The 27148-nt window shown below is 41.1% G+C and overlaps 4 protein-coding genes across 9 annotated transcripts in view; 2 read left to right on the top strand and 2 right to left on the bottom strand.

Moving 5' to 3' along the window:
• The window catches only part of DLAT (dihydrolipoamide S-acetyltransferase), a 37973-nt gene extending 33972 nt beyond the window's left edge, over positions 1-4001 (top strand). For 2 of the 3 annotated variants that reach the window (XM_030917670.1, XM_030917669.1), the window contains exons 13-14: positions 491-627; positions 2153-4001. In XM_030917670.1, the coding sequence (XP_030773530.1) occupies positions 491-627; positions 2153-2282 (267 nt within the window). In that variant the 3' untranslated portion in view covers positions 2283-4001. The remainder of the gene's footprint in view (positions 1-490; positions 628-2152) is intronic. The other variant, XM_030917668.1, reaches the window with a different exon arrangement.
• A 3562-nt stretch (positions 4002-7563) lies between these two features.
• Positions 7564-14207, bottom strand: PIH1D2 (PIH1 domain containing 2). Its single transcript, XM_010382348.2, has 6 exons — positions 14015-14207; positions 12606-12813; positions 11390-11513; positions 10789-11034; positions 10185-10450; positions 7564-7765 (listed from the first exon to the last, which is right to left on the bottom strand). Exons 2-6 carry the CDS (start codon positions 12780-12782, stop codon positions 7631-7633), a joined length of 948 nt encoding a protein of 315 aa, XP_010380650.1. The 5' UTR covers positions 12783-12813; positions 14015-14207; the 3' UTR covers positions 7564-7630.
• A 90-nt stretch (positions 14208-14297) lies between these two features.
• Positions 14298-25499, top strand: NKAPD1 (NKAP domain containing 1). Of its 4 annotated transcripts, none has more exons than XM_010382353.2 (6): positions 14298-14393; positions 15603-15679; positions 18275-18375; positions 20441-20590; positions 22345-22398; positions 22822-25499. In XM_010382353.2, the coding sequence occupies exons 2-6, from the start codon at positions 15611-15613 to the stop codon at positions 23324-23326; spliced, it is 879 nt and encodes a 292-aa protein (XP_010380655.1). In that variant the 5' UTR covers positions 14298-14393; positions 15603-15610; the 3' UTR covers positions 23327-25499. The 4 variants fall into 4 exon arrangements, with proteins under 4 accessions (XP_010380655.1, XP_010380652.1, XP_010380654.1 ...); XM_010382350.2 differs by having other exon boundaries at positions 22819-25499; XM_010382352.2 differs by having other exon boundaries at positions 14329-14951.
• On the bottom strand, positions 25164-27140 carry TIMM8B (translocase of inner mitochondrial membrane 8 homolog B). Its single transcript, XM_010382357.2, has 2 exons — positions 26988-27140; positions 25164-25812 (listed from the first exon to the last, which is right to left on the bottom strand). The coding sequence occupies exons 1-2, from the start codon at positions 27069-27071 to the stop codon at positions 25645-25647; spliced, it is 252 nt and encodes an 83-aa protein (XP_010380659.1). The 5' UTR covers positions 27072-27140; the 3' UTR covers positions 25164-25644.
• Positions 27141-27148: the final 8 nt, after the last annotated feature.

The following is a 27148-nucleotide window of genomic DNA, read 5'->3' as shown; positions in this document are numbered from 1 at the left end:
CTCTGCCTCCCAGGTTCAAGTGATTCTCCTGCCTCAGCCTCCCGAGTAGCTGGGACTACAGGCCTGCCACCACGCCCGGCTAATTTTTTGTTTTTTTAGTAGAGACAGGGTTTCACCATGTTGGGCAGGATGGTCTCGATCTCTTGACCTTGTGATCCACCCCCCTCGGCCTCCCAAAGTGCTGGGATTACAGGCATGAGCCACCGCACCCAGCCTTGCCACGTAATTCTTATTGACACACGGCTCTGAAAATAAAGAAAAATTGAATCACATATCCAAAAGAAGACATTATCTGAAAATAAGACATTCTCCAGCTGACATTTTTGTTTGTATTGTAATGGTTGTATATCTTCAGTAATATGTATTCCATTCAGGCCTTTCTTAAGACCTTGCACCTTTTTAGCTTAAGGTCTTTTCACAGAACATTTATCAAGTTTTCTGATTTATGTTGACAAACAATATTATTTATTTTTAATATTATTTCCTCTAGGGTGGCACTTTTACGATCTCCAATTTAGGAATGTTTGGAATTAAGAATTTCTCTGCTATTATTAACCCACCTCAAGCATGTATTTTGGCAATTGGTGCTTCAGAGGATAAACTGGTTCCAGCAGATAATGAAAAAGGGTAAGTGCCAAAATAGAGGGCAAATCATAAGCTAATTTTTATTACAGTATACACTTGTCCTGTGGTATCCTCAGGGGATTGGCTCCAGGAACCCCCTTGAATATCGTAATCCACAATGCTCGAGTCCCTTATATAATATGATATAGTATTTGCATATAACCTACACACATTCTTCTGTATACTTTAATCTCAACTTATAATAATACAATACCTAAACAGCACTTCATTCACATGGATCCAGTGTAGTACCCAGTGTGCAGCAAATTCCAAGTTATGCTTATGGACATTTGTGGAATTGTTTACTTTCTGGATATTTTGATCCATGGTTGGTTGAATATATGGATTCAGAACCCATGGATATATGGAGGGTCAACCATACCTGTTTTTGAGTATCAGTGTTTTCGTTTATTTGTTTGAGATAGAGTCTCACTTACTCTGTCACCCAGGCGGAAGTGCAGTGGTGCCATCTCGGCTCACTGCAATCTCTGCCTCCCGGGTTCAAACAGTTCTCCTGCCTCAGCCCCCATGTAGCTGGGATTATAGGTGTGTACTACCACACTCGGCTAATTTTTGTATTTTTAGTAGACATGTTGTTTCACCATGTTCGCCAGGCTGATCTTGATCTCCTGACCTCAAGTGATCTGCTCACCTCAGCCTTCCAAAGTGCTGGGATTACAGGAATGAGCCACTGTGCCTGGCCAGAGTCTCAGTTTTATATACAGTTATTGGCATGGTATATTGCATCTTCAAATAAAAGGAATCCCAGCACTTTGGGAGGCCGAGACGGGTGGATCACGAGGTCAGGAAATTGAGACCATCCTGGCTAACACGGTGAAACCCCGTCTCTACTAAAAAACTACAAAAAACTAGCCAGGCGAGGTGGCAGGCGCCTGTAGTCCCAGCTACTCGGGAGGCTGAGGCAGGAGAATGGCGTGAACCTGGGAGGCGGAGCTTGCAAATGAGCTGAGATCCGGCCACTGCACTCCAGCCTGGGCACAGAGTGAGACTCTGTCTCAAAAAAAAAAAAAAAAAATTATATATATATATATATATGATAAAATTCTTCAAGGCAGCAACTTTTCTTTACTAAATACAGTTAGTCCTATTTGAGGTGGAAACCTTATTCTAGGTGAGGAGTCAGCACGTTTTTTTTTTTTTTTTTTTTTTTTTTTTTTGTCAGTCATATAGTAAGTATTTTAGGCTTTCTGGGACATATGGCCGCTGTTATAAATTCTCTGCCATTGTAATATGAAGGGAGGCATAAACAAGACATAAATGAATTGCAGTAAACTTTTAATCAATAAAAATAGGCAGAGGGCAGGATTTGGCCCATTGCCCACTCCTACCCCAGGTATCTGGTCTGTTTCTTCAAGCTGTTAATTTGAGCTAAAGGTATAGGACACTGGAAGAGTAGAAGGAAATATTACCTGGTTGGAATTATAGGGTAGGAGTGAGCATTTGGGTGGTTACTGGCTGAAATGCAGTCTTTTATTTCAGAATATCTAAAATGTTTTTCTTTTTCTAGGTTTGATGTGGCTAGCATGATGTCTGTTACACTCAGTTGTGATCACCGGGTGGTGGATGGAGCAGTTGGAGCCCAGTGGCTTGCTGAGTTTAGAAAGTACCTTGAAAAACCTGTCACCATGTTGTTGTAACTAACTGAAGAATTTCTAAACTCTTCCAGGTCACAGTGATTCATTCTTATCAAGATATTTATGTTATTAAACAGGTGGTTCTTTTTATTTTAACCAGTTATTTTTATTATTGAGTCTGTCCAGATAAGCTATTTATAATGGGCATTACTGAATTTTTAAAATGCCGATTACACCCAAATATTGTGCACATTTAATAATCCGACACCAGATTTTTAGCTCTGTACTCCTAATTAAGGGACATGTGGCCTTGCCTAGCCCTCTGGTGATAAGTACTTCCACTAGGAAATGTAGAATAGGTAGAACCTAAAGAAAAGGACATAAAGGTAACCCGGATGGAACCTTGAAGTTCTGAAATTTAATCGCCTAAAATGTTCTCCTTAGATGTTGAGAGAAGGAGAAGTCAGGAAAATTAATTCTCGTGGGGGAAGGGCTTGAATTGAAGCTTTACTTTAGAATTTAACCCTGGTTTGAAATTTTCCATTACATGATATTGGTTTACCATCGATGGGAAGGGTAGAAAACTTCAAGGAAAATAAGTGAAATTTTCAAAGTCAACATTTTCTTAGACCTTTTCAGCTGATTGTTTATTTTTCTATGAATCCCTATACATGGTTGTTTCCCCTCCTCTTGAGATAATCTAAATATAAATCAGCTACTTGATATAAATGAGAATTTGTGTGGATATTTGTTTAAACAAATGTGTAATTTTGAGTACAGAATTCAACAGTTACCTCCAAAAGAGAAACATTCTTAATAGAATTTAACAGAAGCTGTGAAACTAAAATTTTCCAAGATTAACTGGTAGTTCATTGTAAATGAACCTAATGAACAGAATTTATTACTCCACTGTGGAAAATGCTATCAAATAACTGAGGAATAGATATGGAATAAGTGTACATATGTAAAATATGGTTACTAGAGTTAGATGTGTGCCAAAGTTCATTTATCCCAAATCCTGTCTGAAAAGAAGAGGAGGGGTACATTGGTAAACATTTTGGAGTGCTTAAAAATGCCAAAAACAAAATGGTAATTTCTACTTGGATAAAGTAAAAAAGTTAAATGTATGTAAAAGAGTGTTCTGTGTTCCTCTACTCCAGCATCATCCCATGTAAAATAAGAAAGCCCTAAAATACTGTTGGAGAGAAAAAATTAACGAGGTTGCTACCTTTTTAGCCTAAGAACTTTTTTCCATTTTGTTAGATTTTGCCTTTCTTTTGGAGGGAAGGAGGGAGGCGATATTCTGGATTATAAAAATGAATTGGGAACATTATCATAATTCCAGACTTTCTATTAATATTTATGTGTTTTAATAAATATTTGAAATTATTTATGACTACTTAAAATGAATCTGACCAGTGCTTCTTGTATAGGTAATATGTGGAGTTAGCCCCTGAAATTTGCTTTAAGTGTTTCAGTGTTGAATCTGTTTCTAAATACTCATTATTACCTGGTGCACAAGTGACACTCCATATATTCCACACAGCCTTTTACCTTGCTGTATTATTATGAAAACAATACATTCATCTGATTTTTCAGTAATTAGTAATTTTAGGTTGAAAATTATCCAAAAGAAACAAGCTTATCACAAGGGACCATCATCAATATGACCCAAGTCTGGTTCAAACATTCAGAACTTCAAAGATAATTTGTCTTTCGCTAATGCTTGTGGTTCTGTTGTTCCCTTGGGGGAAAAAAAAATTAGTTGCCTTCTAATAAACATTGTTGAGTTAAAAATTAATCTGAGCTATAATCTAAATCTGAATTCAGTCTCTTACCAGAACTGAAAGAAAAAAGTTTTAATAAGAAAGAAAAAGAGTGTTTTTGGTTCATATGTGATTATTTAAAAATTAAAGTATAAATCTTCAATATGTCTGGTTTAATTTTTGATCTGTTGGTAATTATTTTCGCATTTAAATTATTTAGATCTAGGGACAGCCATGTATGTATAAGCTCGCAATACAGATAAATTTTGAGTTTACGTAATTGGTAAAATATGGACTGCATTTAGGATAATATAATCTAACACTTTAAGCTCAAAGAGTTCCTGAAGCACCCCATGTTGGGGTGTGAAACTTATTACCAAGATGGAAAATGTGGTCTGGTTGTGTTAGGTGATTTATTCCCAATTCTGAAGGTTGTGATTGTGAAGTTCGTTAGGGTATCCCAAGGTATGATCTAGAAAGGAGTAAATAAGTACGTTAGAGAGATAGGAGGAATGTTCATCATGTGTAACGCACAAGTCCTGGAATACATGGGGGAAATCATCATGACTACTGATAAATGATCTAAAATGAAGTCTGTAGAAAAATCTGGTCTCCAATTTTTTTTTTTTTTTTTTTTTGAGATGGAGTTTCGCTCTGTCGCCCAGGCTGGAGTCCAGTGGTGTGGTATCAGTGCACTGCAACCTCTGCCTCCTGGGTTCAAGCAGTTCTTCTGCCTCAGCCTCCCGAGTAGCTGATATTACAGGCATGTGCCACCACGCCCAGCTAATTTTTTGTATTTTTAGTAGAGACGGGGTTTCACCATGTTAGCCAGGATGGTCTCTATCTCCTGACCTTGTGATCTGCCCACCTCGACCTCCCAAAGTGTTGGGATTACAGATGTGAGCCACCGTGCCCAGCCTCCAAATTTTGAATTTTGAGAAAAAGAAATCTTAGTAAGATTCCTATTTAAACCAGTCCATAGTTCATTATTAGTTAATGCCCTTCCTGGGCCGTTTTGTTTTTTGTAGGGAGGGGAAGGTAGAGCTGTTTTTATTAATATAAAATGAGTGAGAATATTTTGGAAAATAACTAGAATGTGAATTTTACCACTTTAAGTATATTAGGTCTTGATGTGCATTTTAATGAGTATACAAACACAGATACTGATGTAAGTAGCTTCTAAGTACTGAGTGCAAGGGTAGAGATTCACTTCTATGTGGTTAGGAATTTTTAGGAAATACATTTTGGTAGTGATTTTGTAGGAGGAAAGATAAGGTGAGACTCACATTTTTTTGAGGGTTGAAAATAGGTTTGTTAATTTTAGGACATGATACAGTTCCAGAAATTTTTCAGGAGATAAATTATCCTGTTGCTAGTAGAATTTAAATCCAGGCCAGGCCTTCAAGAAGGAGATTTGAGGCAAGGGGGAAAAAAAAACCCAAAAATCCAGACCAGGCTTAAGAAAATTGTATTTGCTTTTAGGCCAGACCCAGTGGCTCACGCCTGTAATCCCAGCACTTTTGGAGGCCGAGGTGGGCAGATCACTTGAGGTCAGGAGTTTGAGACCAGCCTGGCCAACATGGTGAGACCCAGTCTCTACTAAAAATACAAAAATTTAGCCGGGCATGGTGGCAGGCACCTGTAATCCCAGCTACTGGGGAGGTTGAGGCAGGAGAATCACTTGAAACCTGGGGTGGGGCTGGGTAGGGGGCAGAGGTTGCAGTGAGCCAAGATCATGCCACTGCACTCCAGCCTGGGTAACAGAGCAAGACTCTGTCAAAAAAAAAAAAAATTATATTTGCTGTTAAATGTCATGTATCAGTTATTTCTGTTATACAACATTAGTTTCTATAGTTAAAAAGTTTTAAAATTAGTAAGAACTTTGGCCTGTATGTTGAACTAGAAACTTTATTACAAGGATAATTAAAGGAAACTTGTATCTAGAAAAGATAATTAAGGGATGGGTACAGTCTGTATATGGCTTACTTGGTGTATAAATTGGATAGTTGGTACCTTTGTATTTCAGAGCTTAGAAGAGATGAATGATAGTTGAAAGTACATCACTTTTGTAATTCTGATCATTTCTTTAGGAGAAAAGCACTTGTTGCAATGTCAACTACTTTTTTTGTTCAAATACAAGATATATTTTGCATGCCGGGCACGGTGGCTCACGCCTGTAATCTCAGCACTTTGGGAGGCCAGGGAGGGTGGATCACCTGAGGTCAGGAGTTCAAAACCAGCCTGGCCAACATGGAGAAACCCCGTCTCTACTAAGTATACAAAAATTAGCTAGGGGAGGTGGTGGGCGCCTGTAATCCCAGCTACTCTGGAGGCTGAGGCAGGAGAATCGCTTGAACCCAGGAGGTGGAGGTTTCAGTGAGCAGAGATTGTACTACTGCATTCCAGCCTGGGCAACAACAAGACTCCATCTCAAAAAGAAAAAGAAAGATATATTTTGTTTGCTGTTACTATGTCATTGTATCCAATCTATCAACAAGTCTATATCTGATAAATGTCTGGCTGGGTAGCTGGGTCTCCTGGCAGAGTTGTTTAACTGAAATACAGAGGTTAGGGACTGGGTGCGGTAGCTCACGTCTGTAATGCCAGCACTTTGCGAGGCTGAGGCAGATGGATCACTTGACGTCAGGAGTTGGAGACCAGCCTGGCCGACATGGTGAAACCCTTTCTCTACTAAAAATGCAAAAACTAGCCAGGCATGGTGGCACATGCCTGTGGTCCCAGCTACTAAGGAGGCTGAGATAGGAGGATCGCTTGAACCTGGGAGGCGAAGGTTGCAGTGAGTCGAGATTGTGCCACTGCACTCCAGCCTGGGCAACACAGCGAGACTCAGTCTCAATTAAGTACAGAGGTTAAATAGGCTTGAATATTATATCTGGCCCTGTATTTTTATTATTGGAGGAGACTCACTGATACAACCCACCCTGGTAATAAAAAACTTCTTACACAGTCCGGAATTTTTTCCTGATATAAAAATTTACTAGAGACTTTTTCAAGCAGTAAACCAAGAGTTCTCACTTGTTACTTGGAAACAATTAGAATTTTCCCAAATGATAAGTTACTTAAGATATTTTTAAAACAAGTGTGTCATGGCAATAGTTTTTAATAGTTTCTGGTTGATGTTTATTTGAGAAGAAGAAGTGAGTTTAAAAATATAAGACATAGTCAGGCGTGGTGTCCCATGCCTGTAATCCCAGCACTTCTTGGGGAGGCCGAGGCAGGTGGATCACCTGAGGTCAGGAGTTGGAGACCAACCTAGTCAACAGGGTGAAACCCTGTCTCTACTAAAAATACAAAAAAATAGCCAGGTGTGGTGGTGCGTGCCTGTAACCCCAGCTACTCGGGAGGCTGAGGCAGGAGAATTGCTTGAGCTCGGGAGGTGGAGGTTGCAGTGAGCTGAGATTGTGCCATTGCACTCCACCCTGGGCAACAAGAGCGAAATGCCGTCTCAAAAAAATTATATGTATATATAATCATAACAACTGAAGAGAAAATCTCAGCCAAAATGAACTTAGAAAATAATGGAATTAGTGTTTAAGATAAACCACTACTGCTTTAGGCATAACGAAGGTCCTTTAATTCACATGACTTTAGCACTGAAAACCAAAACATGATGCTCTTCTTCTTTTACACCAAAGGCATTGTGATGATTAGCGTGGAGTTTTCTTTGATAAATTTTGCTGTAGTCATTTCAGTATCAATAGGTTTTGGAAGATTCAGATGTAATCTGTACTTCTCAGATACTTCAATCAATAAATCATCCTAAGAATAATAAACCAAGATATTTATTTCCTGCTTAAAATTTGCGATACTAACTTATTCTTCCCAGTTATTCACTCCTTTCCCATAAGAAGATCCCATTTGTTGCCATGTGACTTGGAATGAGCAAAAAATTACTGTTGTAAATCCCTTAGATTTTAAGGTGGTTACTGCTGCTCACTACATCACATGTTAACTGATACAGCACCATAGTAGAGTGTTGCCATCCGAAATTATGTGGGCTGACCAGCAAACAGCAAGGAAACTTACTGGAGCCTGGAAAGGTAGTGATCCATGTTTCATAATGATGAAGGTTTTAGTGAAACTATCACAGTAATTTGGATGACAAATACTCTGTGGCTAGTTGATATGTGGCTTTAGGTGAAGAAGTGGGAAAATAGATGGTTGGTAACGTGTTGGTTCTGTTCACTACATTTAACAGGATATTACAAGAAAGATGAGCTTAGAATGGACCATGTTGCAAGTCGAATTAAAAGGGTGGCTTAAAGTGCAGTGGCTGACACCTGTAATCCCAGCACTTTGGGAGGCCAAGGGCAGATGGATCACTTGAGGCCAGGAGTTCGAGACCAACCTGGGCAAAATGGCAAAACCCTGTCTCTACTAAAAATACAAAAATTAGCCAGGCTTGGTGGCACGTGCCTGTAATCCCAGCTACTCGGGAGGCTGAGGCAGGAGAATCACTTTAACCTGGGAGGCAGAGGTTGCCCAACAGTAAGCTGAGATGGTGCCACTACACTCCAGCCTGGGCAATAGAGACTCTTGTCTCAAAAAAAAAAAAAAAAAAAAAAAAATGGATTTTATAGAACCCCAAAATTCTAAGACTCAATGATTGAAAAGTAGAACTAATTTTTATTTTCAGCCAGTAAGGAATAAAATTGAGAAATTATTTCTGTCAACCAAGGCTGATTAAGGCAATATAGAGGCAAAGATTAAACCTTTATGCTTTGTTAAAACCTCTGATTTTTTTTTTTTTTTTTTTTTTTTTTTTTTTTTTTTTTGGAGACGGAGTCTCGCTCTGTTGCCCAGGCTGGAGTGCAGTGGCTTGATCTCGGCTCACTGCAACTTCTGCCTCCCGGGTTCAAGCAATTCTCCTGCCTTAGCCTCCCGAATAGCTGGGACTACAGGCGCCCGCCACCACGCCCAGCTAATGTTTTTTTGTATTTTAGTAGAGACAGGGTTTCACCATGTTGCCCAGGCTGGTCTCGAACCCCTGAGCTCAGGCAATCTGCCCCCCTCGGCCTCCCAAAGTGCTAGGATTACAGGCGTGAGTCACCATGCCTGGCCAAAACCTCTGAATGTATTAAGGTGAACTTCAGTAAATCCTTATATTTGGCTAAAATAACAGCAATTAAGTCTAAAGAGACAGGTAAGTCTTGGAAATACGGGCAATGTCTAAAAAGGAATCATGGGTATCACTGACTGGAATCCAAATGCTACCAGCCTGGACTAAAAGAAACTGACTTCAAAATTTAAAACAATCCTTTGAGCCCCAAGATACCAGGAGCAGCAACCAGGCTGAAAAGGCTACTTAGCATCTGAGAATGGCACATTCTCCAATACTCTTCAGATGTGGCCAAGGTGGATAGTGGGAAAGGGAAAAAAAAAAAAAAAAAAGAAAACATCCTCCTGAAGACTGAAGAAAGGTCGTGGAAAACAATGGAACTGGGGAGCTAGGTAATTACAGAACTTTCTCAAGGAACCTTAAGTAAGAACATCCTCTACCTCCAGAAAAGGAGCCCTCACAATGCCTGCCTACTAGGATTTCAGAATTGCTGTGCACCAGTAACTGCAGTGTGTCTTATTTTTCCCATTTCTGAATTGAGATGGTTAATTATGGTTATCTTCTCCCCATTCCACATTTCATGATGGATGGGACTGAGGGAGCACATAACTTTTCTTTATATGTCTTAGTCCATGGCTCAAGAAGAAGAGAATGCAAAATTCTGTCCTTTGGAGTCTGATACTGGGATTGGAGGTGTTTTCCTTACAGAAAGAAGCAAATATTTGCGACCGAGAGTGTAGTCTGTGGTAGATTGTAGGACTGACTCTAACTATTTGCTCTTCTGTAAGAGGATAGTACATCCCTGCCATATGACTTCCTGTGACTGTCTTTGAGAATACACTTCTCAGTCCTACTGATGTAGAATTGGCCTTGTGACTTATTTTGGCCAATGGAGCGTGAGTAGAAGATATCATGAAGTGTCATGTCTAAGTAGAAGTATTACCATCCATTGCATGGTTTGATCATTTCTATTTTCCCTTTGCCGAGATGTGAATTGCTCCTTCACCAGGTAATCTGAGCAAATCATTGTAAGCCCCTAAAATTATGTAGTTTGTTACTATGGCATAATATAGTGAATGCTGGCCGATACAAATTTACAGTATTATCTATTCAACTTACCTCAGAAACACTAAGGTCACAGAGAGAGACAGAATTAATACCAGGTAATTCAACTTTCAACTCAGTTTTCAGAGGTTTCTCATTGTGATCATGCACAATTTTTAGTTCATAGGCTGGTATCTTTATCTCCACCTGGATTTCAGTACTGGAAATCTCTTCTATCAGACACACTGCTTTGCCTGAAACTTGCTCTTTTGGGAGTAACAGCTGAGGAAAATGATCGGGATTGCTCACAGTACTGCTTCGTATCTGTCCAAGAGTTAGTTCTTTATGAAAAAAAGGGTGGAGGGGAGATTAAAAAAAATCCACAACATAAAATACTATGAGCTGTAATATATGTGGTGTTAGTAGAGATGGTAGATAAAGCTGCAGTTAAATTAGTTTGGGAATCTTAAGCCAAAAGAATCTTAAACCAAATAATTTGATTGCAAATTTTTCAGGATTTAAAAATCAAGGATATGATATTTCTAATATCTAATATATACATTTTTCTATCTTAAGTTTCTCACCTTTTAAAATAGAGATTTCTAGTTTTCAAAATGTATACAGGATGCAAAAAAAATCTTAAAGCAGTTTAATTTTCCATTTACAATCATCAACTTACCTCTTCTCATTTTTTCTCTTAAATCTATGGAATCAGTTTGGATTCCTATCAGATTTTGTTTCATTCTTTGAATGCTTCCTTTTATTCTAAATTTGGTAATATGGTAAGAGTGTGAGAGGGTGAACTGGAATTGCTCCTCAATGCATTTCATGGCCATCTGAATTAACTGATTTTTTTTCACTTGGTTCTTTTCTGCTGCCTGAAGAACATCAGGATTGTAGGCAACATCAATGACCGTGTAAGCATCTGTGTGTGTAAATGAAAGGGTAGGAAATGAAGACAAATTGTTGCACTAATGATACTATCAGGCAATATATTAAACCATATTCCTGATAAAGCTAGAGAATATTCCTGTATTTTTTAGAGGTAATCACAGTAGTGCTACAGCAATTATGACATTTCCTGGCACTTTTACATGGATTAAAACAGCTCATCTTATTACAAAAGTTAAACAGTATTAAATTTGCATAAAGGTACACTAATTGTAATTCTGTTATCACCAAATAAAGAATTTTACTTGAAATGCTCTCAACCAAGTAAAATCTTGTCCATTCCTAATAAAATTTGTACAATGTGCTTTCTCTCCCTTAATTATTTGTACCTGATGTCTCAGTTGTATCTTCTGGTTTGCCAACAGTTAGAGGTACTGGATGAGTGGCTGACTGGGGAGCTGGGATCCTTGTCCACTGACACAGGTTGATAAAAAGTATTTTTTCTTTTGGTTTCTGGAAAGCAAATAATTTTGCACATCTTAAAACCTAGTTTAAAACCATTTAAGGTCAGGCATGGTGGCTCACGCCTGTAATCCCAGCACTTTGTGGGGGCCGAGGTGGCTGGATCACCTGAGGTCAGGAATTTGAGACCAGCCTGGCCAACATGGTGAAACCCCATTTCTACTAAAAATACAAAAATCAGCCAGGTGTAGTGGCAGATACCTGTAATCCCAGCTACTTGGGAGGCTGAGGCAGGAGAATCGCTTGAACCCAGGAGGCAGAGGTTGCAGTGAGCCAAGATTGTGCCATTGCACTCTAGCCCAGGTATTAAAATTGTGTTTGATTATACTGTTGTTACTTGATTTCCCCAAGGCTGCTGGCTTTTAATCAGGAAACCAGACCGGGGTGGTGGCTCACGTATGTTACCCTAGTACTTTGAGAGGCCGAGGTAGGAGGGTCGCTTGAGGCCTAGGAGTTCGAGACTAGCCTGGGAAACATAGGGAGATCCTGTCTCTACAAAAATAATTTTAAAATTAGCCAGGTGTGGTGGTGCCCACCTGTGATCGCAGCTACTTGGGAGGCTGAGGTGGAAGGATCACTTGGGCTGCAATGAACTGTGATTGTGAGCTGTGATTGTGCCACTGCACTCCAGCTTGAGCGACAGAGCCAGCAAAACCCTATCTCAAAAAAAAAAAAAAAAAAAAAGGTCCGCTGGGCGTGGTGGCTCATGCCTATAATCCCAGCACTTTGGGAGGCTGAGGCGGATGGATCACCTGAGGTCAGGAGTTCAGGACCAGCCTGGCCAACATGTGAAACCCTGTCTTTATTAATAACACAAAAATTAGTCAGGCATGGTAGTGCACACCTGTAATCCCAGCTACTTGGGAGGCTAAGGTAGGAGAATCACTTGAACCCAGGAGGCGGAGGTTGCAGTGAGCCACCATTGGTGTGGTCTACACCATTGCACTCCAGCCTGGGTGACAGAGCAAAACTCTGTCTCAAAAAAAAAAAAAAAAAAGCAATGCCTAAGTGCAAAGTATTCTCTGGTTACTCTGGGATCATTTTATTGAAGACCTCCCCATCCCTGGCACCAACTCGACATACCAGAATCCTGGTCTGTAGACAAAGCTGTGGTTCTGGGGCAGCACAGAGCTGTTTCCCTTCTTTCAGCTGCTGTTGAATAAACTTCTCATAGCCCTCAGGGTCACTTTCAGCTAGATCATCTAGGAGGTTCCAAAATTGAGTAACTTGGGTGAGCAGACCCTTTGAGGATATCTCCATGACTGATGAGTGGTGAATAATTTTCTTAAGCCTGTGGAAAGACATGACTTCGGGAAGAAAACTGTCTGTGTAATTGTTGATTCATTTCTGCTTTGGGGAGGTGGAATGGGCCAGGTATTGTTTTTTTTTGTTTTGTTTTGTTTTGTTTTGTTTTGTTTTTGTTTGTTTGTTTTTTTTGAGACAGAGTCTCTCTCTGTCGCCCAAACTGGAGTGCAGTGGCCGGATCACAGCTCACTGCAAGCTCTGCCTTTCGGGTTCACGCCATTCTCCTGTCTCAGCCTCCCGAGTAGCTGGGACTATAGGCGCCCGCCACCTCGCCCGGCTAGTTTTTTGTATTTTTTTTTTTTTTTTTTTTTTTTAGTAGAGACGGGGTTTCACCGTGTTAGCCAGGATGGTCTCGATCTCCTGACCTTGTGATCCGCCCGTCTCGGCCTCCCAAAGTGCTGGGATTACAGGCTTGAGTCACCGCGCCCGGCCAATGGGCCAGGTATTGTTTTGGTGAAGTTAGGACTTAGCATTTGTGTCTAAAAGGTTGTGTTGTGGATCAGCAGCACCACTTTATGTTTTCCTTTAATTATCTAGTACCTCTTCCTAAATTCTCACACTGTCCTCTCAGATAAGACTTTACTTCTACTTGGACCCTGACAAGTCAGAGTAATCATTTTAAATCTGGGTTTCCTGATCTTCTTGTTCCAACACTTCACTGACTGGTGGCTCCCCAGTTCTGAAATTGCCAGAGGTGTGTATGGGGTGAGGGGTACATGAAACTTCCTTAATCCTCATTATAGTTTAGTAATTCAAAGCATGGACTTGCGAGCCAGAATGCCTAGATTCCGGTCTTAGTTCTCTCACTAGCTGTATGACCTTGAGCAATTAATGTGTGTGTGTATATGTGTGTGTGCATATATATATATATATTCCTCTTACTCTGTTCAAAATGGAGACGATAATACCTATATCATAGGGTTATTGCGAGGATTAAGGAAGCTAATAGAGAGGCTGGGACACTTCTCTACGTCTTCAGATAACTCTCCTTAGCCTCTTCTCCCATTGGAGAGGTGTCCCACAGCATCTTTAGAATGAGGAAAAAAGGAGGTTTAGATTCTTCAACTACTGTGTAAGGATTACGCTAAATGGGAAGCTTAACTAACGGGTAATCATTCCATAGGTCTGCAAACCCACCTCTTCTCTCAGTTCTAACGGGTAGTCATTCTATAGGCTGGCAAACCCACCTCTTCTCTCAGCTCCTTGACAAACCGCGACGCCTGTTACCAGGGTAACCAGCCTGGGTACAACATCTAATTGGGTCCGGGGAGTTTCAGGCAGAAAAGTCTCCTCATATCTAGTTCCGGAATGTCCCCCTTCTGGTGCCAGGCTTGCTTTTCAGTTGGGCCCGACCCACTTCTGTTCCAGGAAAGCGCCCGCCTCCCTTCTGCACCCGTCAACCTCTGGAGTGTCCTGAAAACCCTCCCTTCTGGGAGTCTCTGTGCTGCCTGTTGGTGGGACGATTTCTCAGGAGCACCACTTCCGGCCTGAAAAGGAAGTCTCCTCCTTTTTCTCCCAAACCGCTTCTTCCCCCCTACCCCCCGCCACGCGAGGCAGCGGCGCACGGTATGGGTGTGTTTGTGTGTATTTGTGTGGGGAGGGCGTTTGGGGGGAAGGTTACCGGGAGCTCCGAGGCCGCTGGGGGACAGGGATCCCGGTGACAAAGATGGGGATATTTCCTCTGTCTTCCACTTGGAAACCTCAACCCCCGCTTCAGGCCCCCTAGTTACTTCCTGGGGCCCAACCGAAGGCCATAGCCATCCAAAGCGTTCCCATCCTTTCTGGGGAGTGAAACTTACCCCCGGGGTTCGTCCCAGAGGAGCGTGAGGGGGGAATGCCCGGGTCAACCGGGCTGTCCGAATTCCGCGCCGGCTCAGTCTCCGGCCTCAGTCCGGGAGAGACATCTGCCTGTCGATCTGGGCTGGGGGAAAGGCGGCAGTGGCCTGGGCCACAGGTGAGGGCAGATTAACCAGTGGGAAGGCTGCGTTTTCACGAAGGACTCGGGTGAAGCTGCAGAGCTGCCTTTGAGCCCTGACTCCTTGGCTTCCTGGGTCGGAGGAGATCTTGTAATGGAGTGGTTCTTCGTCTCACTAACAAGATGCCTGATTTCCTCAGGATCAAGGGGTGAGTGAGCGTTGGGGTGGTTGCACAAAGCCCGTGCTAGCTACGCACGAAAATATTGTTGTCATCTAGTTTTTGGAAGCTTCCGTACCAAGTAGGAAATAAAATGCTCCCAAATGGAGAAGTTTAGGACATCTTTGCATTTGATGTTTTGAGTCATCAGTTTCTGTTACTGTTGACACCTGTGGTTCCTGATACTCTCAAATCTACGTATTTGCTTCACTCCAAACTAATATTGGGATTGGAGGTTTGATTTTTAATCTAGACATTGATATACATCATTTGCCTGGGACTATGTGGCTTGGGGCATGGCAGGTTTAAGGAAACTTCATCTACAAAATAGGGATGGAGATATTTGCCTCATATAAAAAATAGTTATTATGAGGATTAAATAAAATGGTGCTCATGAAAGCACTTAATTTTATGCAGTCTTGTGCATTTTCAAAGAACTTTAATGTACATTATCTCCTTTCGTCTCACATTAGTGTGTTTAGGCATTTCCCTCTTTTAATGGTAAAGGGAAAACTATTATTTAGGATCTCTGACATCTAGTTCAGTGATCTTTCCTTTACCTCATGCTTCTTTATAAAATTTAAGAAAAGATAAAGTAATAAAATAAATTATTACTAAACGTTATTTGTTGATTCATTTCAGATTGAAGAATGTCCCGGATTCCACTGGGGAAGGTTCTCCTGAGGAATGTCATCCGGCACACAGATGCTCACAATAAGGTGGGAGGTACAACCTAGTTACTCCTCAGTGCTTACTGAAAGCAAGCAGTGTGCCAAGCATTATTTTGGCACAACTGGGAGATACAAAGAATATTCTTGTCATCTAGTCTTTGAAAGCTTTTGTACAAAGTAGGAAATAAAATGATGAATACAATAGATAATTATAATACAGTTTGATAAGTACTGTGTAACAGAGATATTTGCAAAGTGCTTTGGAGCACTAAGGAGGAAATAATAAAATCTACCCTGGGGAATTAGAAAAGATTTTACAGAATTAGTGGTATTTGAGCTGCTGATATTTAAACTGGTTCTTGAATAAGTATAAGCTTACTAGGTATGAAAGATCATTCTGGATAGAGAGCATCATGCATTAATATGGCAACAAGAAAGAGCATTAATCACTCGGGGCATGGCAAGAAATTTTCCAGAAAGCGGGGAATGCAGGGGATAGGCGCAGAAGATAGGCCTCAGTGGTCATTAGAGTTGGATTGTGATGTTTGGAACTGAGACTTTTTCCTCTAGGCAGTAAAGAAGACATCAAATGTTTTTAAACAGGATGTGACATGATCATAGTTATATTTTAGAAAGATGGTTTGTCAGATGGGTGGGGAATGAATCAGATGGGGAGAAACAGTAGGGAGATTAATTAGGAGGCAATTGCAGTATTACAGGTGAGAGGTGATGAGGGTTCGCATGAAATTAGTGACAGCAGGGATGAAGAAGAGGAATTTAGGAGATAGAGTCCAAAGAACTTGTTGGCTAATTAGATGATAATGATAAGAATGGAATCTAATTCAGTTGACCCTTGAACAATGCAGGGGTTAGGGGCATCAACCCCCTGAATAGTTGAAAATCCGTGTATAACTTTTTACTCCCTCAAAACTGAAGTGCCAATAGCCTGCTACTGACTGAAAGCCATAGCAATACCATAAACAGTGGATTAACACATATTTTTTATGTTACATGTATTATATACTGTATTCTTATAGTAAAGTAGCTAGAGAAAAGAACATTTTATTAAAAATCACATTGAGTAGGCTGAGGAGGAAGAAGAGGGGCTTGTTTTGCTATCTCACAGGTGGCAGAGGTGGAAGAAAATCTGAGGATAAGTGGACCTGCACAGTTGAGATCGCTGTTGTTCAAGGTCAACTGTGTAACCACCTTTGTGACTGGGTGGGTGATGATGATTCTGTTAATTGGGATAAAGAACAAAAAAGGGGACAATTATGATAGGAAAGGTAATTTGGTTTTCAACATGATGGTGAGGTGCTTATAGGATGTCCAAACAGCTGAAAATTCAGACTTGGAGTAGAGGAGAAAAGTTGAGGCTGAACATAAAGGTTTCAGGATTATTGGTGTATAGGTTGATGATAAGAGGTCATGAGAGTAGATGAGGTCACCTAGGAGAGCACATATAATGAAAAGAGGGCCAAGGCCCCTGGTTTAGTTTTCTTCAGTGAACTACTACTTTTGGTTTGATCATATTATTACTGTCGTATCACCTGATTTTTAAAATTATGGGCGAGGGTAAAACTGTTACCCAAGCTGCCTGTGCAATTATGTTAACCTGCCCCTAGTTGTATAGTAAGCCTAGATTTAAAATGGTAACTAGAAACAGATAAATCTAGCACAGATCTAATGAAATTATGTGGGAAGACTTAGAAATAAAATGTGTTCTTGTTCTTTGGGTAATCACATTCTGCTTTTCAAGAAATTCTCTAGCAGCCATACTGTTTATTTTATTTTTGACAAAAATTATAATGTTATGAGAAGAGATTTATAGCTTAGGGAGTTTAAAGACCTGTCCTTACTAGTGTTTGGACTTTGGTAAAATCTCTGAGCTTTTGTTTCTTTACAGTAAAATGTAATAATGGTAGCTGCTTTATTTTCCTCATAAGATTGCTTAAAGTTCAATTGAGATGATACAATTAAAATCACATTGCATTTTGGAAATGTGGCATTATCATTTGCTAATCGCAGCATAATTGCAAAATTGATAAAGGTGATGTTTATGCAGGGGTTTAAAAATTCTTTTGGGGAATAATTCTAGATATTTGAGATTTACTGGATTGGACTGTTCAGCCACTTTCTAGAGAAACCAATTTGTTTTCCAGGTTCCTGATCATAGCCCAGTCTGTAGCCCAATAATTAGTCAGATTGTATTTTCAGTTAGTTACTTTTTTTTTTTTTTTTGAAATCGAGTCTCACTCTGTGGCCCAGGCTGGAGTGCAGTGGCACAGTGAGACGGAGTTTTGCTCTTGTTACCCAGCTGGAGTGCAATGGTGTGTTCTTGGCTCACTGCAACCTCCGCCTCCCAGGTTCAGGGATTCTCCTGCCTCAGCCTCCTGAGTAGCTGGGATTACAGGTGCATGCTACCATGCCTGGCTAATTTTTGTATTTTTATTAGAGATGGGGTTTCACCATGTTGGTCAGGCTGTTGTTGAACTCCTGACCTCGTGATCTGCCTGCTTCGGCCTCCCAAAGTCCTGGGATTACAGGTGTGAGCCACCGCGCCCGGCCAGTTAGTTACTTTTCTGTAATGGAAAGTTATTTTTAGTAACTTATTTTTATTTCTTTCCTTTTTAAAAATTCTAGATTCAGGAGGAATCAGATATGTGGAAAATAAGAGAACTGGAAAAACAGATGGAAGATGCTTACCGGGGGACCAAAAGGAAAATGCTACCCAGCAGTTCAAGGTGAAGTTGCAGCTCTGAGAACTAAAATAATTCTCATCTTTTTCAGAATCATCAACTTTTGTTTAAAAATACTTGGTATATTAAGGATAGATGAATTTAGTTCTGTGAGTCCTTAAGCCTTTCCTCTTTCGTAATCTAGGCATAAAGATAATGGCTATGATGCATATACTCCCACTCTTTGTATTTATTTACAATGGAGAGTTAAAAAATTCTCCCTGAACAATTATGAATGTGTAGGGTTCTGTGGCTTCTAACCTTACCTGATAGCTTTTAACTTAAGATTTTCTACTGGAATCTTGTGGTCACTAAGCTGATCAGTCATTCCTTTCTCTATTAATTTTTCATTCTTTCAGGCTTTTCTTTTTGTAGCTGGGACTGCAGGTGCATGCCACTATGCCTAGCTATTTTTTTTTTTTTTTTTTTTTTTGTAGAGGCAGTGTCTTGCTGTGTTCCCCGGGCTGGTATAGAATCCTGGGCTCACACAGTCCTCCCACCACAACCTCCCCGTGTTCGGATTATAAGCGTGAGCCACTTGCCCGGCCTCAGACTTTTCTTCACCCTATGTATTCACCCTCTTCACGAGATCAACAGCCTTTTCACATTACCTTAATAGCATGAGTGTAAATATGAAGGATTATGCAAGGTTAGTTGTGTTTTCCTTGTGGAGAGGCCTGGGAATGCTTGAATAATTGCGAACATCCTTATATACTTATAAGTGTTAAGAGCTACATATATAAGAAATACTTAAACTCTTTAGGAGCAGGGCTTGTGATTTTCTCATTTGCTGCTATATTCCTGCCTGCTAGACCAATACCTGGTACATAAGAGGCCCTTACAATTTTTTTTTTTTGAGACGGACTTTCGCTCTTGTTACCCAGGCTGGAGTGCAATGGTGTGGTCTTGGCTCACTGCAACCTCCGCCTCCTGGGTTCAGGCAATTCTTCTGCCTCAGCCTCCCAATCAGCTGGGATTACAGGCATCTGCCACCACACCTGACTAATTTTTGTATTTTTAGTAGAGACAGGGTTTCACCATATTGGCCAGGCTGGTCTTGAATTCCTGAGCTCAAAGTGATCCACCCGCCTAGGCCTTCCAAAGTGCTGGGATTACAGGTGTGAGCCACTGGGCCTGGCCCCTTATGAATTTTTGGTAACTGATTAGCAGCTTACTGGCTAGTTAGTAGAAGTGGTAAACAGAAGCTGGATCAATGGTTCTCAGCTTTTTTCCTACTCAAGTATTCCATTGGGTTAGACCTTGTTCCCACTGTTATTGGGACCTCTCTCTAATAAGTTGCTGGTTTGCGCAGAGGGAAGTGTATTTCAGAATCTGTAGGGTAGTTTGAAGTGTCCCTAGCTATGATTATGTTCTGCTTCCCTCTTTGCATGCCTTCCTAGTTGAGAATCAGCAAGTGAACTATCACATGACAGTCCAGAGTTGATTTAATCTCTCTATGCTTTGCAATAGGATGGGTACTAATGGTCAGATTTTTTTCTTTTCCTGAGACGGAGTCTCACTCTGTTGCCCAGGCTGGAGTGCAATGGCGTGATCTGGGCTCACTGCAACCTCTGCCTCCCCGGGTTCAGGCAATTTTCCTGCCTCAGCCTCCTAAGTTGCTGGTACTGTAGGCGTGCACCACTACACCTGACTACTTTTTTTGTATTTTTAGTAGAGACAGGGTTTCACCATGTCGCCCAGGCTGGTCTTGAACTCCTGACCTCAAGTGATCCACTTGCCCTGGCCTCCCAACGTGCTGGGATTACAGGCGTGAGCCACTGCACCTGGCCTGGTCAGATTTTTTTCCACTGGACTTTACAAATGTACAGAGAGGAACAGATAAAGTGCTGGGATTAGAGGCATGAGCCACCACACTAGGCCTGGTCAGATTTCTTCCATTGGACTTTACAGATGTATAGAGAGGAACAGATGTCTTTACCTTTTTTTTTTTTTAAACAGTATCATGTTTCCTTCCCCCTCAGCTTGTTCCATGAGTTTTGTGCATGATGTTCCATAAAGTACACTCACAGATTGCTTTTACATCTAAAAGTTCTTCTGCTTTCTCTTTTAGCCGGATGCGCAGTGATGGTTTTGATGAAGAAAGTCAAAGAGACTACTGGAGGCCAAAGAATGAAATTTCTGGGACACTGGAAGATGATTTTCTTCAGGCTAAATCCTGGAACAAGAAGTTATATGATTATGAAGCTAGCATGCCAGACAGGTTTGTGATTAATTCCTGTGAGCATTAATATTTGGCCTGAGAATGTGTACTTATCAAAATTAATTGTCCCCACAAAAAACTTGGGTACAAATGTTCATACCAGCATTATTAATAATGGCCCCAAAAAATAATGGCCAAGTAATCCATGTCTGTCAACTGTTTATGAATGGGTAAACAAAATGTGATATATCCATACAATGGAATATTATTTGGCAGTAAAAGAAATGAAGTGGCCGGGCGCGGTGGCTCAAGCCTGTAATCCCAGCACTTTGGGAGGCCGAGACGGGCGGATCACAAGGTCAGGAGATCGAGACCATCCTGGCGAACACAGTGAAACCCCGTCTCTACTAAAAATACAAAAAACTAGCCGGGCGAGTGGCGGGCGCCTGTAGTCCCAGTTACTTGGGAGGCTGAGGCAGGAGAATGGCGGGAACCCGGGAGGCGGAGCTTGCAGTGAGCTGAGATCCGGCCACTGCACTCCAGCCTGGGCGACAGAGCAAGACAGACTCCGCCTCAAAAAAAAAAAAAAAAAAAAAAAAAAAGAAATGAAGTACAGATATATGTTACAACATGGATAAACCTTAAAAACATTATGCTAAGTGAGAAGAAAGAAGCCAAGTCACAAAAGACCACATATTGTATGATTCTATGTATGTACTATGTCCACACATAACTGTATGATTCCATTTATGTGGTAGGCAATTCCATAGAGACAGAAGGTAGATTAGTGATTGCCCTGGGCTGGAGGCACTACACTTTGAATTCCATGATATGTGAATGATACTTCAATAAAGTTGTTATTTAAAAAAAAATAGGCCAGGTGCAGTGGCTCACGCCTGTAATCCCAGTACTTGGGAGGCCGAGGCGGGTGGATCACGGGGTCAAGAGATTGAGACCATCCTAGCCACCATGGTGAAACCCCGTCTCTACTAAAAATACAAAAATTAGCTGTGCATGGTGGCATGAGCCTGTAGTCCCAGCTACTTGTGAGGCTGAGGCAGGGGAATTGCTTGAAACCAGGAGGTGGAGGTTGCAGTTGAGCCGAGATTGCACCACTGCACTCCAGCCTGGCAACTGAGTGAGACTCTGTCTCAAGAAAAAAAGAAAAAAAAATAATAATAGGACTGGGTGCGGTGGCTCATGCCTGTAATCCCAGCACTTTGGGAGGCCGAAGCGGGCGGATCATGAGGTCAGGAGTTCGAGACCAGCCTGGGCAACATAATGAAACCCCATCTCTACTAAAAATATAAAAATTAGCCGGGCATGATGGCACGTGCCTATAGTCCCAGCCACTCGGGAGGCTGAGGCAGGAGAATCACTTGAAACCCGGAGGCGGGGGTTGCAGTGATCTGAGATCATGCCACTGCACTCCAGCCCAGGCAACAGAGCGAGACTCCATCTCAAAAAAAAAAAAAAAAAAAAAAAAAAAAAATTGTCCCCATGTAGACAGCATGATATTATGAAGTGTTTTTGGAAAAGTGCTTCACAGCTAAAGAGCAGAGTGTAAGGTTCGTTAGTGTTTCTTAAAACAATGGCAAGTTCTCTTACAAATGGACCAAAGAATCTTGTGTGTCTGAAATGATAGTGCACAATACAGGAAATGTAGCTGTTACTGAGCTGTAATGTGGGCTTGGTTCTACCATATCTCTTTTGTGTTTATGTTTGTGTATGCATGTACTCCAAACTCTTTCTAATTTTAATTTCCAAAAATGTATGCATTGCTTTAACAATACTTGTGGTATGTCATATTACAGATGGGGTCACAGTGGTTATAAAGAGTTATACCCTGAAGAATTTGAAACAGACAGGTAAGGAAAATGGGCTTACCAAAAGAAACTAAGATAGTACAAAATCTGTATTATACATTGATTTTCTTACTTTTACAAAGAATATACTTGCCATTGAAAGTGTAGCTAGAGAAACAATAGGTGATTTAGGAGGTGATCCCTGTTTTGCCATTCTCTGGTTGATGTTTGGCATGTCTATAAGCATTTTGGTTTTTATATATAGTATTCCATACAGTAACCCAGTATGGCAGCTTAGAATTTTTACCTTCATTTTAAAGAAGAGGAAACAAAAACTCAATGAGAATATTAAAGTGTTAAAGTATATGTTAAAGTGCTGATTTAAAATTCAGATGTTAATCTCAATTTTATCTAGAATGCAAAATATTAAAATAATATCCTTTTTTTTTACATAAAAGTTTCTATTTTTTACTTTTTTATTAGTAGTGATCAGCAAGATATTACCAACGGGAAAAAAACATCTCCCCAGGTAAAGTCATCTACCCATGAATCCCGCAAACACAAGAAGTCAAAGAAATCCCACAAAAAAAAGCAGAAAAAGAGGTCACACAAAAAACAGAAGAAAAGCAAAAAGGAAGCCACAGATATAACAGCAGATTCCTCGAGTGAGTTCTCAGAAGAAACGGGGGCTTCTGGTACAAGGAAAAGGAAACAACCACATAAGCGCAAGAAAAAATCCAGGAAAAAGTCTCTCAAAAAACCTGCTTTATTCTTAGAGGCAGAAGGTGACACTTCACATTCAGATGATTCAGCATCCAGCAGTTCTGAGGAAAGTGAGGAAAGAGACACTAAGAAAACCAAAAGGAAAAAGAGAGAGAAAAAAGTCCATACCCCTGTAGCCAACAGTGAAATACAGGAGAGGACAAACAAACGCACAAATTGGAAAGTAGCTACAGATGAAAGGTCTGCTGAGAGCTCAGAGGATGACTAAATGGGAAACACTTTTGTTTTCCACATGACTGTGGATATTTACAGTTCTTACTTCTTTTGGTTTTGCCAGTGACTCTTGTTCAGCACAGGGCCTGAGGTCAGAGCTGTCTTGTGCCATCCTTATGTTCTGACAGACTTCTTGTCTTCTATTTTGGCGTTAAGCTTGATCCCCTTTTCTTGTTAAAGGGGAATCTGGTATTTTGTTATGAAGGTTTCTTGAAGAGATTATTTTTTTTGCATTAATTACGTTTAGTGTAGAGTGCATATACAGCAAATTAAAGGACCCAGAAAGCTGGATCCAATAGTGACCTGGGTATACCAATCAGAATATTGAATTTGGGGAAGTCAAGGGCTGGGATCAAGAGGTGGATTGGAACTAATGTCGTGTAGGATGGTATGACAAGGCAACACTATATTGCTCTCTGTTTATATAGCAGGTGTCACAACTGACTTGTCTTTAGCCTTGGTGCTTTGATCCTTCTGTATTTTGACCCCACAAGTGTGGTCCGGTTTACTTAATCAGGAAATGGGCCGAAGAACAAACCTTTTCTCTTCATGATAACATCCATAGACAACTTACTAGAAGGGACTAGTTTTCACAAACTTCCCTGCTGGACGGGGCAGATAGCTATACTTAGTATACGCCTAAACGTGGTTAATTGGGTAGTAAATGGTTTTCTAGTTCCATTGCTGTATATTTGCCTAAATGGACTTGTGTTCAAATTATTTCTTCAGTTGTCATAGATAACCCTCTACCAAATGGGGAAGATTTAGGAAATAATCATGTTGTCTAATGGTACTCTGGATTCAGGGCAGCAACTGCCATTTAAATGTTGTCTTGTTTATTTCTAAATCTGTTAATGAAGTTTAGGTTTTCCCTGAAACTAAGTTGAATTATTTTCCAAAACGAAACAGACTTCTCAGGGACATATCCACTTCTTCCCAGTCTGCCTTTGGATTAAAGCACCAAGCAGAGACCACATTATTTCCCTCGCTATACTGTGATCCTTAGTATGTTCAATTCTTAGGAAACCGAAATATCACCGAAAGAAGGCTGGCAGAACACAAGTGAATTTTATCACTATGGGAAGAAAGATCAAGTGACATATTGTTATTTTTTCCTGGTTGTCACTTAATGGGCTGAGTAAAAAGCTTGAAAACTCAGACTTTTGGTCTTGGTTCTGCCATTCATTGGTTATGAGGAGGCCCAGAGCAGGTAAGTTCACCTTCCTGGCCTTACTTTCCTGATATGTAATACAGAATTACTTCACAGTAGCATGACAGTATAAGACACCAGCAGTAGATACAACTATGATGACATTCCATGAGTTGGTATTTTTAGTTCTAACTGCTAAATTTGTTTCTTTACGGGACAGATTTCTAATAAAGTGCTTGGTCTTGAAATACATGGTTGGACAGAGGTGCCCTATCCCTTAACTATGAGCAGGTGCTACCTTTTGGGATATTTATTTGAAATTTTAATACTTTGGTACTCAATTGTCAATGTTCCATGGTGTGTATTTTTATTTTTGGGATTAGTGGGGGCCTAAAGGGAGAGGAATAGTCTCTTAATTACTACCTCTTAACCTAAAGCAATTATTTTGTTCCTGGAGCAAGTTAAATCTTTGTTGGAAGGAGCTTTGACCATATATTTTTTAGCATGCATTGTTTTTGTGCCCTGAAAGTACTAGTTTTAAGCACAGACTCAGGAAAATGGGCCGGTATAACAGGCCATCTCTAGGAAATTAGCTCTATTTGGGTCCTGACCTTCCGTTCCTGCCAAGCTAGCAGGCTTGCTCTTTCCCAAGGAATACACATCTTGCCTTTTTTTTTTTTTTGCCATGTTTACCTTTTCTTGGTCATGTATAAGCAATAAAGCTGTTTTTTGTTCTTCACCTTTCTTAACCCCAAACTTTCTTCTATGCCTTAGGCTTTGATGGTTCTTCCAACCCCCTTAATATGGCTTAGGGTGGTTTTGCAAAAACCTACAATCCCCCATTTGCACTACTGGCCATGGAACATTTATTTCTAGTGTTCCTGCCAATCAGAGATCTCTATATTAAATTCTAAAATGGGATTAAAAGAAGAGTTGGAGAATTCACACTTATTGAGTAACTGATGTGATAACAACCTGGAATTTCTGAATTCCAAATAAATAAATTTCACTCTTTGAACATTTCATCTTTTACTTTTTAGCACCAACAGACTTGATAACAGCCTGATGCTGATCTTGACAATGGGTTGACAGCCTTCCCCCACAGGCCCTTAAGTCTGCTTAATAACAAGTCCTTTGCTTCTGTCATTCTCCTGGGGGATGGCCTACTGCCCTCCTTTCTGTACAATCTGGGCAAACCGACTGGTGATGGCAAGAGTGGTGTCAATGAAGCGGTCTACACAGCTGGAGAGACAATTTTCAGTGCGAGAGTCTAGGCGATTCCCTGGCTTCTCCACACATTTATCCCAACATAACTCCATGAAGTGATGCACCTAAAAGGAAAGAAAAATAGTAATCATTTGGGTCTGCAGATAGGCCTAACTCTTGTTTATTAACTTCTCACTTTTTGACACGTGACAAAACCATTCTTGAAATCAACCACAGAGTCACTTCGGGCTTTTCTCTTTCTTCATTTCCTATTTAGTCACCAATATTGATCCAGATCCTCATCCCTACAGATTGTACATTCTCAGGTAGGACTAATAACCTGTTATATTCCCCAAAGTAGCTAGCACCAGTGTGAACAAACTAGGGAACCAATTAATTTCCCCAAACTATTGCACTCATTCCAAACCTATCCCCTAGACAAGGTAATTCTTCCATTAACCTTTTGGGGGTTATGGATCCACTCCCCAGAAAAATGCACATACAGGCACAGAAATTATGTGCACTTTCATTTGAATGTTCAGGGCCCAAAGATTTCTAGCCAGGGTTCTTGCTGGTCATCCTCCAAGCACCCTCTTCCTCCCACCCGAAAGGAAAAAAAATAACCCAAGAGCTTACTATTTTTGAGGCTGGGTACTAAGAAATCAGTTCTCTCTAAGGTTCTCAAGGATAGCTGTCATCACCTCCCATTAAAGAGGCGTGATTATGTAGTCCAAGGTCATGTAGCCAGCAAGAAGTCAGGCCAGGTTACAACCATGTCCGAAGGGCTCCAAACCCTTGTTCTAAATCCATAGTCTACAGCGACTACTTCAGAGTCCACCTTCCTCCAATAATGTTCTAGTCGTTTTCAAATACAGTGTCGCATATGGTCCTCACAATTCAGTGAGGCAGTGGGGTGACGGCGAAACCAAAACCCACAGTGGATTACTATCTTTTCTACGGGCACGTGGCCTGCAAGGAGCAGAGGGAGGATGAGAACCCAGATCTTTTGAATGCCAGCCCAGTCATATCGCCGGCTAACTAGGCTCCCATACCCTTGTGTCGCCCAAATCTTCTTCCCTGCTTTATACCTTTTCTTTTCTCCACGCTACGCTTACATAGCCGGCACCTGAGCACTACCAGTCACCAGGGACAGGAGAGCCATGACTTGTCTTTTGTGAGGGGAATGGGATGCAGCCGGGATCGAGCACCAGTGAGCCGCCAGTGTACAGACCTGCGAGCGTGCACAGGACCAGCAAGGAAGGTGAAACTTCCTTTCCCTTCACCCTCCCCGCCCCCGCACCTGTGCAGTAAACTGCGCCTTCTGCTGTTCGGCGGCCACCAGGCGCTGCAACTCAGCTTCATCGGCTTCACCCAGCTCCGCCATCGTTCACCTCAGGCTCGCCACTTTCCGACAACCGTGTTTGCGCAAGCGCGACGGGGGTGCCCCGCCTATCGACTTCC

Source organism: Rhinopithecus roxellana, chromosome 15 (assembly GCF_007565055.1).
Source record: "Rhinopithecus roxellana isolate Shanxi Qingling chromosome 15, ASM756505v1, whole genome shotgun sequence".
NCBI classification, from domain to species: domain Eukaryota; kingdom Metazoa; phylum Chordata; class Mammalia; order Primates; family Cercopithecidae; genus Rhinopithecus; species Rhinopithecus roxellana.
This window is presented reverse-complemented; position numbering and strand designations above follow the sequence as displayed.

Coding starts and splice junctions, on each gene's coding strand:
- PIH1D2 (XM_010382348.2), bottom strand. CDS start 12,782: ATGGAGATATCCTCAAAGGGTCTGCTCACCCAAGTTACTCAATTTTGG. Junction 11,514..12,605: donor GTCTACAGACCAGGATTCTG/GTATGTCGAGTT, acceptor TTTGCTTTCCAG/AAACCAAAAGAAAAAATACT. Junction 11,035..11,389: donor AGATACAACTGAGACATCAG/GTACAAATAATT, acceptor TTACACACACAG/ATGCTTACACGGTCATTGAT.
- TIMM8B (XM_010382357.2), bottom strand. CDS start 27,071: ATGGCGGAGCTGGGTGAAGCCGATGAAGCTGAGTTGCAGCGCCTGGTG. Junction 25,813..26,987: donor AGGCGCAGTTTACTGCACAG/GTGCGGGGGCGG, acceptor CTTTCCTTTTAG/GTGCATCACTTCATGGAGTT.
- NKAPD1 (XM_010382350.2), top strand. CDS start 15,611: ATGTCCCGGATTCCACTGGGGAAGGTTCTCCTGAGGAATGTCATCCGG. Junction 18,376..20,440: donor ATGCTACCCAGCAGTTCAAG/GTGAAGTTGCAG, acceptor TTTCTCTTTTAG/CCGGATGCGCAGTGATGGTT. Junction 22,399..22,818: donor GAAGAATTTGAAACAGACAG/GTAAGGAAAATG, acceptor CTTTTTTATTAG/TAGTGATCAGCAAGATATTA.